The sequence below is a fragment of the Onthophagus taurus genome, chromosome 2, assembly GCF_036711975.1.
Source record: "Onthophagus taurus isolate NC chromosome 2, IU_Otau_3.0, whole genome shotgun sequence".
Lineage (NCBI taxonomy): Eukaryota > Metazoa > Arthropoda > Insecta > Coleoptera > Scarabaeidae > Onthophagus > Onthophagus taurus.
The window spans coordinates 1,096,758-1,117,576 of NC_091967.1; the positions used below are offsets into that span (position 1 = coordinate 1,096,758).

The window sequence follows — 20,819 nt, forward strand, 5'->3', positions numbered from 1 at the left end:
CATCAAAACTACATATTTTTATTAGTTTTATAGAAAATAAACGTTTCTTAATTAAGGTTTTTTATAAAATTGATGTTTTCCATAAAAGTTGTATCAAATTCAATTTCATATAACCTCTAAAACAGGTAATTGACATAATTGACATTTGCCACAGAAATGAAGGTTAAAAAAAGCGGGAAATATGAAATTTTAAATTTTATTTGAAAAAATTATTTGAATATATGGTTAAAATAAATTAATTTATGTGTTAATTAAGAAAATGTAATTTCGTTGAATAAAGTTTTTATAAAACTTGACGTTTTACATAAAACTCCCATTGAGTGACAATTATAACCTTCAAACAGGTGGTTGACGTTAAAGCAAAAAAATTAATAAATATAACTTAATTAATTAACAAAATGTATATAGCCGATGAATTTATAGTTTTTTATTGTCGTAAACTTTAATTAATTAAAATTACATAATTAATTCCTACAAACTTTGCTAAAGACCAATTTGGGTTGCCTATATTAATTTGTTTCTCCAAGGATTTTATTTAAATCTAATTGGGGTGGAACAATGGAAGAAATGTTGAACGAAAAAAGAAAATATGTTACAAAACATCATACAATAATACTCACATGTTTAATTAAAGAAAATTGTAAAGAACTTGTAAGAAATATTCAAAACTTCCAGATAGATGTATTACAATACCACCACGACATTATTTTCAAGTAAAAATATGTAAATAACCTTAATTATGGCACATTTTTAAGTTTTCTATTTCTTTAATTAATAATAATAATTTTTAAAACAGATCCCTTCTAATATGCCTAAAAAATAAAAATATAATAATTATAATTCAAATTTTATCATCAAAACTACATATTTTTATTAGTTTTACAGAAAATAAACGTTTCTTAATTAAGGTTTTTTATAAAATTGATGTTTTCCATAAAAGTTGTATCAAATTCAATTTCATATAACCTCTAAAACAGGTAATTGACATAATTGACATTTGCAACAGAAATGAAGGTTAAAAAAGCGGGAAATTTAAATGTTTAAATTTTATTTGAAAAAATTATTTGAATATACGGTTAAAATAAAATAATTTATGTGTTAATTAAGAAAATGTAATTTCGCTGAATCATTTCCTTATTAAATCGGTCATAACCGCGTTTTTATGCGCGTAATGTTTTCGTATGTCAGAGATAAACTTATTGACGTTTTGTTATTTCATATTCATGGATAAGCCCTATCTGATCTACAACAACTTTCATATGTCACAAAATATATGGATTATATCTATCTCTTTTTGGTTTTAACCGTAATAATTAATGTTATCCTTCTCTAACGATATTTGATGTTGAAGTCAAAATATTAATCTATATTTAAAGAAGTATATTAATTCAAGTGTAAATTCTTTTTGGTTATTAACATTTATGTGCACTTTTTAAGTATCTAATTAATTAATTTAAACACATAATGATAAAAGAAGAAGTTTAACACAATTTTTCGTTCTAAATACATGTTTTAACTCAATAAAATAAAATGTATGGGGGACTTCTTATCTGTTACAAAGTTCAACAATTTCACTTTAAATTTATTGCAAATCACTCTCAGATCGCAGTCAATCGCAGTAAAGCTACAACTCTGATCGCAGGCTATACTTGAAAATGGTTGTGGGTAATATTTCGCTTCTCCGCGATTTTCCAAGCGGTCCCTTGGATCGTTACAGGAAAATTGCATCTTTCGACTGGAAGAAAATGAGAATTTTCTTAGATACAGAAGAAGTTGTGGAGTTTATGGTAAGATTAATCTAATTTACTTCTTATAAAGTTCTAACATTATTTTCAAATTTAATATTAAAGGATGAATTATATAACGAACTCGCTGAACATCCCATTCTTCACCCAACCCCAACAACACCTCATTTAGATGAAGTAAGAAGAATTGGAATTCGTAGAATGTTCACGTTGAATAACATTGAAAAAATCCCAGAAAGACATAGCAATATTTTAAAGAATATTGCTGTAATGAACATTTTGTTTAATGTAGATCCTGGGACAACAGTGAAAATGCAAATTAATTATGGGTTGTTTCCCAGCACGATTCTTGGTTTAGGTACAGCCAAACATATTGATTATGTTGTTGATGTTATGAATACAAAGGTAATTATAAAATAGTTAAAGAAATAACATTTTTAAAATTGCTTTTATATCCTTTTGTTTTTGATATTTAAAAACATAATGTTATCTCTGATGTAAGTTGTGTAAGTTTAAGATAAGATTTGTGCATGTCATCTTGGGTTGTTATTATCTTGCCAAGGCAAAGCTAATTATAGATGTCAATAATTGGACCTCGTTATATACATCACTTGACTAAGCCACATTTTATTGATTTTAGAGATTTTCATGCTGTGTGGTAGGTAAAGGTGTAACTTATCTTAGAAAATACATATGCAGAATACTGAAAGACCTAAAATACTATTTGTGTTAAAAGATAAAGCTATGCGCCAATCACGTTATACGATTTCAAGTGCTATTTTTATACAAGATAGTAATGTAGACTTTTATATGTCAACTTTAATTTTATTATTGTATTCGTTCGAACTTTCAACTTTTAATTTTGACATATTTGTCAACTTCATAAAAAATCCTTTAAAATAAGTCCAAGCTCGACATATTTAACTTTAATATTAATGGAAATACAATCACTTCCGGTTTGAAACGTCAATTTTGACATATTTGTCATCTTCATTAAAAAACCTTTAAAATGACTCCAAAGATGACGCACTTATCTAAAAAGACAAAAAAGTTAGAATAAAAAACATTAAACTTTAAGTTAGCAACAATGAAGATGGCAATTTAATTTTTAAATATTAATACCAACCTTAATTTTTAATTTTTTTTTATTATATTTTTGTTTTTGTGTCAAATATTAAGACTTTTTATAAAAATTAAGAATTTGTCAAAATGACATTGACATTTCAAACCGGAAGTTGCTTATATCTCGAGTAATATTGGAATTAAACGTATCATGTTTGGACTCATTTTAAAGGATTTTTCACGACGATTACAAATATGTCAAAATTGACATCCTTAACCGGAAGTTGACCATAACTTCATTAATATTGAAGATAAATATCTCGTGTTTGTACTTATTTTAAAGGATTTTTAATAAAGATTACAAATATGTCAAAATTGAGGTTGGCATTTTAAACTTGAAGTTACTTATCATATAATAGAAGTTTTATAACTGAAGTTAATACAGTGTTAGTCACTTTTCCGCACTTTCTTTATATTTTTAACGTGTTTTTTGGGTCATTTCACATTGATTAAAAAAAATCGTCGATTTCAAGTGCTAGTTAAGCGCTAGTTAGCATAGCATATTACTATGTTGAATATTTTTATTGAACTAAAACTAGAACCAGAACTAGAAACATTGTGCAAAAAACTTTCAGTTATTAATGTCAACTTTAATTTTATTATTATATTCGTAATCTTCATAAAAGAACCTTTAAAGTGAGTCCAAATTTGATGCATTTATCTCAAAAAACCAACAAGTTCGAACTTTAAACTTTAAATTTTGACATATTTGTCAACTTCATAAAAAATCCTTTAAAATAAGTCCAAACTCGACATATTTAACTTTAATATTAATGGAAATACAATCACTTCCGGTTTGAAACGTCAACGTCAATTTTGACATATTTGTCATCTTCATTAAAAAACCTTTAAAATGACTCCAAAGATGACGCACTTATCTAAAAACACAAAAAAGTTAGAATAAAAAACATTAAATCCTAAGTTAGCAACAATGAAGATAGCAATTTAATTTTTAAATATTAATACCAACCTTAACTTTTAATTTTTTTTTTAATTATATTTTTGTTTTTGTGACAAATATTAAGACATTTTATAAAAATTAAGAATTTGTCAAAATGACATTGACATTTCAAACCAGAAGTTGCTTATATCTCGAGAAATATTGGAATTAAACGTATCATGTTTGGACTCATTTTAAAGGGTTTTTCACGACGATTACAAATATCTCAAAATTGACATCCTTAACCGGAAGTTGACCATAACTTCATTAATATTGAAGATAAATATGTCGTGTTTGTACTCATTTTAAAGGATTTTTAATGAAGATTACAAACATGTCAAAATTGAGGTTGGCATTTTAAACTTGAAGTTAGTTATCATATAATAGAAGTTTTATAACTGAAGTTTATCTAGTGTTAGTCACTTTTCCGCACTTTCTTTTTATTTTTAACGTGTTTTTTGGGTCATTTCACATTGATTAAAAAAAATCGTCGATTTCAAGTGCTAGGTAAGCGCTAGTTAGCATAGCATATTACTATGTTGTATATTTTTATTGAACTAAAACTAGAACCAGAACTAGAAGCATTCAGTTTAGTCGTGAAAAAAACTTTCAGTTGTCAATGTCAACTTTAATTTTATTATTATATTCGTAATGTTCATAAAATAACCTTTAAAGTGAGTCTAAACTTGATGCATTTATCTCAAAAAACCAAAAAGTTCGAACTTTCAACTTTTAATTTTGAAATGTTTGTCAATTTCTTAAAAAATCCTTTAAAATAAGTCCAAACTCGACATATTTAACTTTAATATTAATGGAAATACAATCACTTCCGGTTTGAAACGTCAACGTCAATTTTGACATACATATTTGTCATCTTCATTAAAAAACCTTTAAAATGACTCCAAAGATGACACACTTATCTAAAAAGACAAAAAAGTTAGAATAAAAAACATTAAACTTTAAGTTAGCAACAATGAAGATGGCAATTTAATTTTTAAATATTAATACCAACCTTAATTTTTTTGTTATTATATTTATGTTTTTGTGACAAATATTAAGACTTTTTATAAAAATTAAGAATTTGTCAAAATGACATTGACATTTCAAACCGGAAGTTGCTTATATCTCGAGTAATATTGGAATTAAACGTATCATGTTTGGACTCATTTTAAAGGATTTTTCACGACGATTACAAATATGTCAAAATTGACATCCTTAACCGGAAGTTGACCATAACTTCATTAATATTGAAGATAAATATGTCGTGTTTGTACTCATCTTAAAGGATTTTTAATGAAGGTTACAAACATGTCAAAATTGAGGTTGGCATTTTAAACTTGAAGTTAGTTAAAATATAATAAAAGTTTTATAACTGAAGTTAATCTAGTGTTAGTCACTTTTCCGCACTTTCTTTTTATTTTTAACGTTTTTTGGGTCATTTCACATTGATTAAAAAAAATCGTCGATTTCAAGTGCTAGTTAAGCGCTAGTTAGCATAGCATATTACTATGTTGTATATTTTTATTGAACTAAAACTAGAACCAGAACTAAAAACATTCGGTTTAGTCGTGAAAAAAACTTTCAGTTGTCAATGTCAACTTTAATTTTATTATTATATTCGTAATCTTCATAAAATAACCTTTAAAGTGAGTCCAAACATGACGCATTTATCTCAAAAAACCAAAAAGTTCGAACTTTCAACTTTTAATTTTGACATATTTGTCAACATCATAAAAAATCCTTTAAATTGAGTCCAAACTCGACATATTTAACTTTAAAATTAATGGAAATACAATCACTTCCGGTTTGAAACGTCAATTTTGACATATTTGTCATCTTCATTAAAAAACCTTTAAAATGACTCCAAAGATGACGCACTTATCTAAAAAAACAAAAAAGTTAGAATAAAAAACATTAAACCCTAAGTTAGCAACAATGAAGATGGCAATTTAATTTTTAAATATTAATACCAACCTTAATTTTTTATTTTTTTTTTATTATATTTATGTTTTTGTGACAAATATTAAGACATTTTATAAAAATTAAAAATTTGTCAAAATGACATTGACATTTCAAACCGGAAGTTGCTTATATCTCGAGTAATATTGGAATTAAACGTATCATGTTTGGACTCATTTTAAAGGATTTTTCACGACGATTACAAATATGTCAAAATTGACATCCTTAACCGGAAGTTGACCATAACTTCATTAATATTGAAGATAAATATGTCGTGTTTGTACTCATTTCAAAGGATTTTTAATGAAGATTACAAATATGTCAAAATTTAGGTTGGCATTTTAAACTTGAAGTTAGTTATCATATAATAGAAGTTTTATAACTGAAGTTAATCAAGTGTTAGTCACTTTTCCGCACTTTCTTTATATTTTTAACGTGTTTTTTGGGTCATTTCACATTGATTAAAAAAAATCGTCGATTTCAAGTGCTAGTTAAGCGCTAGTTAGCATAGCATATTACTATGTTGTATATTTTTATTGAACTAAAACTAGAACCAGAACTAGAAACATTCAGTTTAGTCGTGCAAAAAACTTTCAGTTGTCAATGTCAACTTTAATTTTATTATTATATTCGCAATCTTCATAAATTAACCTTTAAAGTGAGTCCAAACTTGACGCATTTATCTCAAAAAACCAAAAAATTCGAACTTTCAACTTTTAATTTTGACATATTTGTCAACTTCATAAAAAATCCTTTAAAATGAGTCCAAACTCGACATATTTAACTTGAATTTTAATGGAAATACAATCACTTCCGGTTTGAAACGTCAATTTTGACATATTTGTCATCTTCATTAAAAAACCTTTAAAATGACTCCAAAGATGACGCACTTATCTAAAAAAACAAAAAAGTTAGAATAAAAAACATTAAATCCTAAGTTAGCAACAATGAAGATGGCAATTTAATTTTTAAATATTAATACCAACCTTAATTTTTAATTTTTTTTTATTATATTTTTATATAGTTTTTGTGACAAATATTACGACATTTTATAAAAATTAAGAATTTGTCAAAATGACATTGACATTTCAAACCGGAAGTTGACCATTACTTCATTAATATTGAAGATAAATATGTCGTGTTTGTACTCATTTTAAAGGATTTTTAATGAAGATTACAAACATGTCAAAATTGAGGTTGGCATTTTAAACTTGAAGTTAGTTATCATATAATAGAAGTTTTATAACTGAAGTTTATCTAGTGTTAGTCACTTTTCCGCACTTTCTTTTTATTTTTAACGTGTTTTTTGGGTCATTTCACATTGATTAAAAAAAAATCGTTGATTTCAAGTGCTAGTTAAGCGCTAGTTAGCATAGCATATTACTATGTTGTATATTTTTATTGAACTAAAAGTAGAACCAGAACTAGGAACATTCAGTTTAGTCGTGAAAAAAACTTTCAGTTGTCAATGTCAACTTCAATTTTATTATTATATTCGTATTCTTCATAAAATAACCTTTAAAGTGAGTCCAAACTTGACGCATTTATCTCAAAAAACTAAAAAGTTCGAACTTTCAATTTTTAATTTTGACATATTTGTCAACTTCATTAAAAATCCTTTAAAATAAGTCCAAACTCGATATATTTAACTTTAATATTAATGGAAATACAATCACTTCCGCTTTGGAACGTCAACGTCAATTTTGACATATTTGTCATCTTCACTAAAAAACCTTTAAAATGACTCCAAAGATGACGCACTTATCTAAAAAAACAAAAAAGTTAGAATAAAAAACATTAAACCCTAAGTTAGCAACAATGAAGATGGCAATTTAATTTTTAAATGTTAATACCAACCTTAATTTTTTATTTTTTTTTTATTATATTTTTGTTTTTGTGACAAATATTAAGACATTTTATAAAAATTAAGAATTTGTCAAAATGACATTGACATTTCAAACCGGAAGTTGCTTATATCTCGAGTAATATTGGAATTAAACGTATCATGTTTGGACTCATTTTAAAAGATTTTTCACGACGATTACAAATATGTCAAAATTGACACCCTTAACCGGAAGTTGACCATAACTGCATTAATATTGAAGATAAATATGTCGTGTTTGTACTCATTTTAAAGGATTTTCAATGAAGATTACAAACATGTCAAAATTGAGGTTGGCATTTTAAACTTGAAGTTAGTTATCATATAATAGAAGTTTTATAACTGAAGTTAATCTAGTGTTAGTCACTTTTCCGCACTTTCTTTTTATTTTTAACGTTTTTTGGGTCATTTCACATTGATTAAAAAAAATCGTCGATGTCAAGTGCTAGTTAAGCGCTAGTTAGCATAGCATATTACTATGTTGTATATTTTTATTGAACTAAAACTAGAACCGGAACTAAAAACATTCGGGTTTAGTCGTGAAAAAAACTTTCAGTTGTCAATGTCAACTTTAATTTTATTATTATATTCGTAATCTTCATAAAATAACCTTTAAAGTGAGTCCAAACATGACGCATTTATCTCAAAAAACCAAAAAGTTCGATCTTTCAACTATTAATTTTGACATATTTGTCAACTTTATAAAAAATCCTTTAAATTGAGTCCAAACTCGACATATTTAACTTTAATATTAATGGAAATACAATCACTTCCGGTTTGAAACGTCAACGTCAATTTTGACATATTTGTCATCTTCATTAAAAACCCTTTAAAATGAGTCTAAAGATGATGCACTTATCTCAAAAAACAAAAAAGTTACAATAAAAAACATTAAACGCGAAGTTAGCAACAATGAAAATAGCAATTTAATTTTTAAATATTAATACCAACCTTAATTTTTAATTTTTTTTTATTATATTTTTGTATTTGTGACAAATATTAAGACATTTTATAAAAATTAAGAATATGTCAAAACGACATTGACATTTCAAACCGGAAGTTGCTTATATCTCGAGTAATATTGGAATTAAACGTATCATGTCTGGACTCATTTTAAAGGATTTTTCACGACGATTACAAATATGTCAAAATTGATATCCTTAACCGGAAGTTGACCATAACTGCATTAATATTGAAGATAAATATGTCGTGTTTGTACTCATTTTAAAGGATTTTTAATGAAGATTACAAATATGTCAAAATTTAGGTTGGCATTTTAAACTTGAAGTTAGTTATGATATAATAGAAGTTTTATAACTGAAGTTAATCTAGTGTTAGTCACTTTTCCGCACTTTCTTTTTATTTTTAACGTGTTTTTGGGTCATTTCACATTGATTAAAAAAAATCGTCGATGTCAAGTGCTAGTTAAGCGCTAGTTAGCATAGCATATTACTATGTTGTATATTTTTATTGAACTAAAACTAGAACCGGAACTAAAAACATTCGGGTTTAGTCGTGAAAAAAACTTTCAGTTGTCAATGTCAACTTTAATTTTATTATTATATTCGTAATCTTCATAAAATAACCTTTAAAGTGAGTCCAAACTCGATGCATTTATCTCAAAAAACCAAAAAGTTCGATCTTTCAACTATTAATTTTGACATATTTGTCAACTTTATAAAAAATCCTTTAAATTGAGTCCAAACTCGACATATTTAACTTTAAAATTAATGGAAATACAATCACTTCCTGTTTGAAACGTCAATTTTGACATATTTGTCATCTTCATTAAAAAACCTTTAAAATGACTCCAAAGATGACGCACTTATCTCAAAAAACAAAAAAGTTACAATAAAAAACATTAAACGCGAAGTTAACAACAATGAAGATAGCAATTTAATTTTTAAATATTAATACCAACCTCAATTTTTTATTTTTTTTTTATTATATTTTTGTATTTGTGACAAATATTAAGACATTTTATAAAAATTAAGAATATGTCAAAACGACATTGACATTTCAAACCGGAAGTTGCTTATATCTCGAGTAATATTGGAATTAAACGTATCATGTTTGGACTCATTTTAAAGATTTTTCACGACGATTACAAATATGCCAAAATTGATATCCTTAACCGGAAGTTGACCATAACTTCATTAATATTGAAGATAAATATGTCGTGTTTGTACTCATTTTAAAGGATTTTTAATGAAGATTACAAATATGTCAAAATTGAGGTTGGCATTTTAAACTTGAAGTTAGTTATCATATAATAGAAGTTTTATAACTGAAGTTAATCTAGTGTTAGTCACTTTTCCGCACTTTCTTTTTATTTTTAACGTGTTTTTTGGGTCATTTCACATTGATTAAAAAAAATCGTCGATTTCAAGTGCTAGTTAAGCGCTAGTTAGCATAGTATATTACTATGTTGTATATTTTTATTGAACTAAAACTAGAACCAGAACTAGAAACATTCAGTTTAGTAGTGAAAAAAATTTTCAGTTGTTAATGTCAACTTTAATTTTATTATTATATTCGTAATCTTCATAAAATAACCTTTAAAGTGAGTCCAAACATGACGCATTTATCTCAAAAACAAAAAAGTTCGATCTTTCAACTATTAATTTTGGCATATTTGTTAACTTTATAAAAATTCCTTTAAAATGAGTCCAAGCTCGACATATTTAACTTTAATATTAATGGAAATACAATCACTTCCGGTTTGAAACGTCAACGTCAATTTTGACATATTTGTCATCTTCATTAAAAAACCTTTAAAATGAGTCTAAAGATGATGCACTTATCTCAAAAAACAAAAAAGTTACAATAAAAAACATTAAACGCGAAGTTAGCAACAATGAAAATAGCAATTTAATTTTTAAATATTAATACCAACCTTAATTTTTGATTTTCTTTATTATATTTTGTTTTTGTGACAAATATTAAGACATTTTATAAAAATTAAGAATATGTCAAAATGACATTGACATTTCAAACCGGAAGTTGCTTATATCTCGAGTAATATTGGAATTAAACGTATCATGTTTGGACTCATTTTAAAGGATTTTTCACGACGATTACAAATATGTCAAAATTGACATCCTTAACCGGAAGTTGACCATAACTTCATTAATATTGAAGATAAATATGTCGTGTTTGTACTCATTTCAAAGGATTTTTAATGAAGATTACAAATATGTCAAAATTTAGGTTGGCATTTTAAACTTGAAGTTAGTTATCATATAATAGAAGTTTTATAACTAAAGTTAATCTAGTGTTAGTCACTTTTCCGCACTTTCTTTTTATTTTTAACGTGTTTTTTGGGTCATTTCACATTGATTAAAAAAAATCGTCGATTTTTAAGCCACTTGATAATTCTTAAATTTTTCCCAAGTTTCTTAATATTGTTAAAAAAGAGTGTGCTTAAATTTTAACCTGTAAACTTGTAACACTAACTTTAATTTTGTAAATTAGTAACTAATAATCTTATTTCGACTTTGATATGTGAACTTTTTTAACAAAACAAAAAGAAATATTAAGATAAGAGATGTTAATCTATTTGTAGAGTTTCTGAAGATGGCCAAGGGCTGAAACTGGTTAAACTTAAATTCTATATAAAATAAAAACCAGTTTAAAAGTACAAAATCAAACTCTAGATTATTTTCTTCAAAAATTTTTACACGAACTTTTTTTTATTTATTTTTCAATAGATTTTTGGTTGCTTCTGTTTAACTGAAATTGGCCATGGTACAAACGCACGTGGAATGAGAACAACAGCAACTTATGATCCAAAAACGAAAGAATTTGTATTAGATTCCCCCGATTTTGAAGCGGCGAAATGTTGGGCTGGTGGTTTGGGCCAAGTTGCAACTCACGGAACCGTTTTTGCGCAATTAATCACCCCGGATGGTGTTAACCAAGGTTTACATTGTTTCATCGTTCCATTAAGAAATCCCAGAAGTCTTGAACCGTATCCAGGAATTACAATTGGTGATATGGGCGAAAAAGCTGGATTAAATTCCATTGATAATGGCTTTTTGATGTTCCACAAGTATCGCATTCCTAAAGATAATCTTTTAAATAAAAATGGGGATGTAACAGATGATGGGAAATATGTAACTCCAATTAAAGATAAAAATAAGAGACATGGCGGAACTTTGGGTGGGTTATCCACAGGAAGAATCACAATTACACACATTACTGCAGTATATTTAATGAAGGTATTAACAATTGCGATTAGATATGGTGCGGTTAGAAAACAATTTGGACCTGAAAACGGCGAAGAATTGCCAGTCATTGAATATCAATTACACCAACACAGATTACTCCCTTATTTAGCAACAACTTATTGTGCTAAAATCATGTCTGAATTGTTATTTGTACAAATGGTTGAACAAACTATGGGCTCTTTTACCGGTCAAAAACCCGATCCTATGTTAGTATTGGAATTACACGCTTTATCTTCAGCTTCTAAACCCGTTTTCGCATGGACAACTCGCGATGCTATTCAAGAATGTCGCGAAGCTTGCGCTGGACACGGTTATCTTAAAGCTTCCGGTATTAGTGAAGTTAGAAACGATAACGATGCTAATTGTACCTATGAAGGTGAAAATCACGTTTTAATTCAACAAACGACCAATCAACTTTTGAAGTTTTGGCCTGGTGTACTTAAACGGGAAAAACTCACTTCACCATTACATTCTTTGGACTTTTTCGTCGATGGATTACAAATTTTACAAACTAAATGGGCACCTACAACTGTTCAACAATTACTCAATTTAGAATGTAAGTTTATTAAACATGATTTTTGGGTGAAACTATACAGGTGTCTCCGCGAGATCGGTGATTAGACGTTTCTGGAGCTAAAATAAAAATTTGGGAATTTAGACTTAAGTATTTTCAATTGCGTTCTCTTTAACTAAAATATTTTCAGATTTCTAGTACTTTCGGTTAAACGGGAAGGCGCCACCTACTTAATTTTTTTAAATGGAACAGCCTGTATACAGGGTGTCTCAGCGAGACCGGTCATTAGACGTTTCTGGGGTTCTGGCGAAAATAAAAATTTGAGAATTCAGACTTAAGTATTATCAATTACGATCTCTTCGACTAAAATATTTTCAGATTTCTTGCACTTCCGGTTATACCGGAAGTCGCCACCTACTTTATTTTATTAAATGGAACACCCTGTATATTTTTACATATTTGGATTTGTCTGTTTTCAGGGTTTATAAATAAGTTTACTTTTTGCAATTTGATTCGGCCGTTCTCGAGTTATTCGAATTTTTCTAGAAAAATCTGCTCCAGCAGACATTTGTTCAAAAAATCAGAGAACACTCGATTTTTGGGATATCAATTTAGGATTCAGAATATGCTTAAACAACATGATGGAGTATGTTTTGGTACCGAGAACGGCTGTCTAGAACGTTTGGTCACTTTACTATGGCACGTTAACTTTTCAAAATTTGGAAGTACCATAACTTCATTTTTTTAAATGGCACCCCCCATATTTTATTACTTAGTCGTCTTCGGCGTCTCATGCTACATCTTTTATATCCCATATGTCCCATACCTAACATTAATAGTTTAGGAGATAATTAGGGTTTTTTGAAAAATGCACACATATCATATGGATATTTAGCCTAGTGTGCCATGAAAAACAAGCCTTCTCAATGAGTTCTTGTCAAAGACTCACTTGTTTACGTCACTTGATGCATGTGAGCAAATAATTATCTGTTATGTCCCTTAATATTAGTACTGAAAAGAGTTAAAATCGATAACAATAACGAAAGTACTATTTACACAAATCAAGAAATTCTTAATTTATTTTTTATGCATAAAAAGCGCGACAAAGTTCGTAGTATGATTCCTAGATCTTCTTTGGCAGCTCGAATTGAGGTGTTGGGACTAGGCTCGAAATAAGCCAAGGCATTCACCTCTTCCGTTACATTTTTTGGTCAGTTTAACACGTGATTAATTCGTCCAAAATGCAAAAAATTTGCTTCTATCCTTCTAAATTTATCTTTTGTCATCGGAGGTAAATGCGGATAATTTTCATTAAACATTCTGCAAGTTCTACTAACAAGGGAAGTATCAGAACTGTCCCTCACCGATTTTATTGAAATTTGATACAGCGATAGTATGGCCAAAAATAAGGTTTACGTATTTTTTTATACGTGCTAATAAAGCCCCTGGGGCGAGTTATAAGGGTTGGAAATCGGGGCGAAATATATATATTCGCTTATAGGCTGAAAACGAAAATAGCTATCGAAATGTGGTAAATGTAAACTAATATTCATTTTCAAAAAGCTTTCCATTGATATATCACACATTTATCTGAGGGCTTCAGGGGGTAAACTACCCCTAGTTTTTTGGAATATTTGAAAAACTACCCTGTCGATTTTGGCGATATTATGTATCCTTATAGTACGTTTAAAAATATTAATGACGTGTTTTTTCTTATTTGCCTCTGACCATCCTCTGCAAACTTACGGGGTATGACAGATAACCCCTTTCCTTAAGGATAATGTGATAAACTGTTACACTTTTGAACAATATTTTGAAGAAAACCATTAATTAGATGTAAATTAAGATTTACGCAGTAAAATAAACCCTATACGACATTAAGGGGTGGCTGGGGTTAACTACTCTAACCACTCCAAAAATTATTCTTTTTTTCGAAAATTGTTTGTCGATTTTGGTGCAATTTACCACGATGATTTTTTTATACGTTAGGTAGTACTATTGTAGTATTTCTTGTAAGAACTTACAAGGGTTAGAAGTTTGGGGTAAAAACTATATTTTCGCTAATAACTTTCATACTCCTACAGAAAAAGCTTTTTTATCTTTATTCTATTTAAATAACACAAAAGTTAGGATAATTATACAGGATGTCCATTATGTATGGAATATAGCATATATCTTGATAAGTATCAACTTTATAAAAAAACATTTTATACAAAAGTTGTTTAATATTTTATTTGCCATAATAAGACTGCATTCAATTGTTTTCAATTGAAAAAACAAATGAGTAACGAATAATACTTACATTTTTTTAAATGGCAATGTATTCTTTCGTTAGGCTCATTTGATAGAGATTACTTTTCTCTTTACGATGGCGTAAAATTTTTGTACCCTTACATTAGAAAATTTTGTAAAAAATGTAAAAATTGTTTAATAATAAAAATAAATTAATAACATTAATCTAGATACCCGAGATCTCAAATTATTACTGTAAATTAAATGTACGTACAAAATAAAATAAATAAACGAAAAATTAGTGTACATCTCCAATAATTCGAGGTACTTCGAGGTACTAGACGATCTCGGATATCCAAAGGCAAATAAAATATTAAACAACTTTTGTATAAAATGTTTTTTTATAAAGTTGATACCTATCAAGATATATACTATATTCCATAGATAATGGGCACCCTGTATATCCAGATGCAAATCAGGCGTATTTAAAAACATTAATAAATCGTGGGGGAGACAACTGGTTATGCGTTAAGGAGTGCAATTTTAAAATGTCATCTCGCTGATGCAAATTGACATCGTACTGGTAGAGAATAACTTGATTAGAAAATCTTCTAATGAAATTTTTACATATTCTAAAACTAAATACATCCAGGGGTTGAATTTGGCCTGTTGTACCTGCAGGTATAGACAAATATTTAAACTTAACATCCGATGGAGTTACTTCACTAACAATTTCAGGGCAGTGGCCACTCCACGTATCCAGTAATAGTAATGATTTGGGTCCGGTGTTTGGGAAATAGACATTTTGTAGCCAATTTTTCATATGAGCAGAAGTCGGTTTACCAGAGTTTGATGCCAAAACGAATATGTTATCTGCTTTGAACATTGTACTTATTACCCTCGGTCCAAACGTACCAGAGGATTCTAACAATGTAGAATACAATTTTCGATACTTAACCATTTTTTTTCAGTTGCTTTTTAACTCATTATTAATAAATATTTATATAATTATCCTAACTTTAGTGTTATTTAAATAGAATAAGGATAAAAAAGCTTTTTCTGTAGGAGTATGGAAGTTATTAGCGAAAATATATGTTCTATCCCAAACTTCTCACCCTTGTAAGTTCTTACAATAGTACTACCTAACGTATAAAAAAATGATGATGGTAAATTGGACCAAAATCGACAATTTTCGCAAAACAAAAATTTTTTTGGGGTGGTTAGGGTAGTTAACCCCAGCTAACCCCTTAATGTCGTATAGGGTTTCTTTTACTGCGTAAATCTTAATTTACATCTAATTAATGGTTTTCTTCAAAATATTGTTCAAAAGTGTAACAGTTTATCACATTATTCTTAAGGAAAGGGGTTATCTATCATACCCCGTAACTTTGCAGGGGATGGTCAGAGGCAAATAAGAAAAAACACGTCATTAATATTTTTAAAGGTACTATAAGAACACATAATATCGCCAAAATCGACAGGGTAGTTTTTAAAATATTCCAGAAAACTAGGGGTAGTTTACCCCCTGAAGCCCTCACATATATGTGTGATATATCAATGGAAAGCTCTTTGAAAATGAATATCAGTTTACATTTACCACATTTCGATAGCTATTTTCGTTTTCAGTCTATAAGCGAATATATATATTTCGCCTCGATTTCCAACCCTTATAACTCGCCCCAGGGGCTTTATTAGCACGTATAAAAAAATACGTAAACCTTATTTTTGGCCATACTATACACAGTTCTGATACTTCCCTTGTAAGAACTTTGTCGCACTTTTCGTGCACAAAAAATAAATTATGGATTTCTTTATTTGTATAAACATTATTTACGTTATTAATATCCATTTTATCTGGTTTCAGACTCACAAGCATCAAACAACGTAAATCAGACTTTGACGTTTGTCAATAAGTCATTAAACATTTGTTTTCCATGGCACACTAGGTTAATATCGATATGATATGTGAGCATTTTTCAAAAAACCCTAATTATTTCTCAAACTATTAATGTTAGGCATAGGACATATGGAGTATAAAAGATGTAAAATGAGACGCCGAAGACGACTAAGTAATAAAATATGGGGGGTGCCATTTAAAAAAATGAAGTTATGGTAGTTCCAAATTTCGAAAAGTTAACGTGTCATAGTAAAGTGACCAAACGATCTAGACAGCCGTTCTTGGCACCAAAACATACTCCATCCTGTTGTTTAAGCATGTTCTGAATCCTAAATTGATATCTCAAAAATCGAGTGTTCTATGATTTTTTGAACAAATGTCCGCTGGAGCAGATTTTTCTAGAAAAAATCGAATAACTCGAGAACGGCCGAATCAAATTGCAAAAAGTAAAGTTATTTATAAACCTTCAAAACAGACAAATCCAAATATGTAAAAATATACAGGGTGTTCCATTTAAAAAAATAAAGTAGGTGGCGACTTCCGGTATAACCGGAAGTGCTAGAAATCTGAAAATATTTTAGACGAAGAGAACGTAATTGATAATATTTAAGTCTGAATTTTCAATTTTTTATTTTGGCTAGATGCCAATATTTTGGCCTGTATTTTTACCAAAGAAATTGTATGTATAGAAGCCGTATCGCCTATGTTCGCCCGTATACCGGTTTGAAGCCAACGCGAGAGCATTTGTTTTCAAACAAAATAGACCTTGCGACAGTGGCGTGTACGAATTAGATGAAATTGGTCAGACTTTATCCAGTGGCGTATCCAAAGAGCATCCTAATTTCATTTAATAAGATTTTAAAGTATTAAACACAATAAATATAATCTTGTAATCTTTCAAATTAATCAGAGGACCTAGAAACAATATACATACTTGGTAAACGATACAAGTATGTACTATTTTGATTGATAAGTTCTATTTCTAACTAAAAGTAGTGGTATATTAAATGTATAAATATATATAAATAAAAATGAAGAAAAACGAATCGAAAGAAGAACGACTTAGAAGATTTATTGATTCGCAAATAGGATTCGTTATTTTATTGTATATCTTATTGTAGGGGCTAAAATAATATTCGGAAGTGTTCGGCGATAATCGGCCGATGGTCCGATCTGTGCACGTTCATTGTTTCAACTGGTTTCGACAAAGGTTGTTAGTAAACAAACCGCGTGTTGCGTTGGCTTCAAGTTTTAATGTTTACAACTACTTCTATATATACAATTTCTTTGATTTTTACATATTTGGATTTGTCTGTGTTCAAGGTTTATAAATAACTTTATTTTTTGCAATTTGATTCGGCCGTTCTCGAGTTATTCGAATTTTTCTAGAAATATCTGCTACAGAAGACATTTGTTCAAAAAATCATCGATTTTTGGGATATCAATTTAAGATTCAGAACATGCTTAAGCAACATAATGGAGTATAAAATAAATAAGATAATAACGATCTAAACAGCCGTTTTCGGCACCAAAACATACTCCATCATGTTGCAAACTTAAATTGATAAAAAATCGAGTGTTTTCTGATTTTTTCAACAAATGTCTGCTGGAGCAAATTTTTCTAGAAAAATTCGAATAACTCGACAACGGCCGAATCAAATTGCAAAAAGTAAAGTTATTCATAACCCTTGAAGAAAACAGACAAATCCAAACTTGTAAAAATATCCAGGATATTCCATTTAAAAAAATGAAGGTGGCGACTTCCGGTATAACCGGAAGTGTTAGAAATCGGAAAATATTTTAGGCGAAGAGAACGCAATTAATAATACTTAAATCTAAATTTTTATTTTGGCCAGAACCTCAGAAACGTCTAATGACCAGTCTCACTGAGACACCCTGTATGTATCATTAGTATTGATTTAAAATTGTGACCTCAAGTATTATCCCGACTATTTTTAACTGTTTTCTCTTTTGAATTCCTTATTGTTAATTAACTTTCATTTTTTTTAAGATATTATCCATACATATAAATGGATTGTTATTTATTTATTGAAATCAACATATGAAAGAATGGAAAGGTTTGAAAAATCTGGAATGGATCCATTTACTGCTAAAAATGAAGGACAAGTTTATTATTCCAGAAGTCTTGCTATTGCATATATTCAAGTAAATCTATTATTTATATTTATTAACTTTTTATTAATCTTTAATTTTTTAGCATTACACTCTAACTTGTATTAGAGATAAAATCGCTCAAGCGACCGATGCTTCAATCGCCGCCGTTTTAACAAGACTAGCTAACCTTTATGGCTTATTCAACATTGAAAAACACTTTATAGGGCAACTTTACCAAGGCGGTTACGCTTCTGGTCCAGAAGTTGTCACTTTAATTCAAGAGGGCATCTTGCAATTATGTAGAGAAATCAAACCTGATGCTGTATCTTTAGTTGATGCTGTAGCGCCACCTGATATGTTCTTACGGTCTGTAATTGGAGCCTCAGATGGACAAGTATATCAAAATTTGAAGAACAGTTTCTTGCGTAATCCTGCTAATATGGCCAGACCGAGTTGGTGGGAAGAAATTGTTGATAGGAACTATTTGAAACCAAAAATGTAATTTGGTTTTGTTTTTAATGATTTGGGGAAGTTGTTATTGGGGTAAAGAATAAGTTTTGAAGCATATGTGGATACAATTTGATATATTTTTTATTGTTATACATGTTTTTATATGTAATAAAATTATTTTTTATAATTATTCTTCTTTTTTTTTTCGCTATAATTCAAGAATGATCATGCTTAAAAATCGACAATTTTTTTTTAATCGAAATCGCTCAAGTAAGCCGTTACAAATAAAAAAAGTGCGGAAAAGTGTAAAACTTACCGAAAAATCACTTTAAAGTTTTGACGTGACGTCACTTTTTGTGACTTGATACTTTCTAAATCTAGTATTAGTTCTAGTTTTACACTTACAGTATCACTAAAACTAACACAAGACCTAAAACTAGAATCATTCGGGATTAGCCGTCTTGAGAGACGTGGGGCTAAATCCGAATGTTTCTAGTTTTCGGTCTAGTGTTAGTTCTAATTTTGCACTAGAATTAACAAGACCTAGAACTAGAATTCGGGTTTAGCCGTCTTGAGAGACGTGCGGCTAAACCACAATATTTCTAGTTTTATGTGTAATGTTCTAGTGACAGTGGTAGGTAGCGCTAGTTAGCATAAAATATCACTATGTTGCATATTTTTATTGCACTAAAACTAGAACTAACACTAAACCTAGAAATACAAACATTCGGGTTTAGCCGTCTTGAGAGCTAAATCCGAATGTTTCTAGTACTCGGTCTAGTGTTAGTTCTAGTTTTGCACTAACACTGAGGGACGCAGCAGAGAACTAGCAGAGACGTGAGGCTAAATGAGCTAAATCCGAATGTTTCTAGTTTTTGGTTTAATTTTGTACTAGAACAAACACCAGACCTAGAAGTATAATCATTCGCGTTTAAGCAAATATTTCTAGTTCTCGGTTTGGGAGGCTATGAGGGAGATAGGGGAGAGGAGATAGCAGAAGAGGAGATGGAAGCAGTGCTTAGGGGATTGAAGAAGGGAAAGGCGCCAGGGGAAGATGGCATCCAGAACGAGGCATGGTTGGAAGCATCAAGGGTAGTGAGAGTGTAGTTGTTGGAGGGGATGAATAGCGTATGGAGAGGGGGGGGATTCCGGAGGGATGGAAAGTGGGGGTAATTTGCCCAGTATATAAAAAGGGTAATAAGGGAAGGGTAGAAAGCTATAGAGGAATTAACCTACTAGACTCGGCATACAAGGTATACACGAAGATACTGCTGGGAAGACTGGAGGAGGAGATGGAGTTGGGGGGAATTTTGCCGGATGGGCAGGTAGGCTTTCGGAAGGGAAGGGGAGCAATCGACAACGTGTACGTGTTGAAGCATCTGGCAGATAGAGAGCTGGATAAGAAGGGAGGGAAATTGTACGCCCTGTTTATAGATTTGAAGGCGGCTTTTGATAAGGTGGATAGGGGAAAGTTGTGGGAGGAGATGGGGAGGAGGGGGATCACGGAACACCTAATTGCGAGAGTGAAGGAAATATACATGGAGACTATGGCTAGGATAAAAGTGGGAGATAAGCTGAGCAACGTGTTTTGGACGACGAAGGGACTGAGGCAGGGATGTCCGCTGAGCCCAAGTCTGTTTGCACTGTATACGGCGGACCTGGAGGATAGATTGGGGAAGGGGCAAATGGGAGGGTTGGTGGTGGGAGATAGAAAGGTGCATATGTTAGCATACG

General features: G+C 29.8%; 1 protein-coding gene across 1 annotated transcript; it reads left to right on the forward strand.

Moving 5' to 3' along the window:
* The first annotated feature begins 1,347 nt into the window (after window positions 1-1,347).
* Window positions 1,348-19,275, forward strand: LOC111423527 (peroxisomal acyl-coenzyme A oxidase 3-like). Its single transcript, XM_071201582.1, has 5 exons — window positions 1,348-1,787; window positions 1,851-2,150; window positions 11,359-12,433; window positions 18,532-18,686; window positions 18,739-19,275. The coding sequence occupies exons 1-5, from the start codon at window positions 1,656-1,658 to the stop codon at window positions 19,135-19,137; spliced, it is 2,061 nt and encodes a 686-aa protein (XP_071057683.1). The 5' UTR covers window positions 1,348-1,655; the 3' UTR covers window positions 19,138-19,275.
* Window positions 19,276-20,819: the final 1,544 nt, after the last annotated feature.

Bases quoted from the DNA above. Each gene is read 5' to 3' on its own strand.
- LOC111423527 (XM_071201582.1), top strand. From the start codon at position 1,656: ATGGTTGTGGGTAATATTTCGCTTCTCCGCGATTTTCCAAGCGGTCCC. The intron at 1,788-1,850 runs GTAAGATTAATC...TTAATATTAAAG, and splicing joins AAGAAGTTGTGGAGTTTATG to GATGAATTATATAACGAACT. The intron at 12,434-18,531 runs GTAAGTTTATTA...ATTTTTTTTAAG, and splicing joins ACAATTACTCAATTTAGAAT to ATATTATCCATACATATAAA.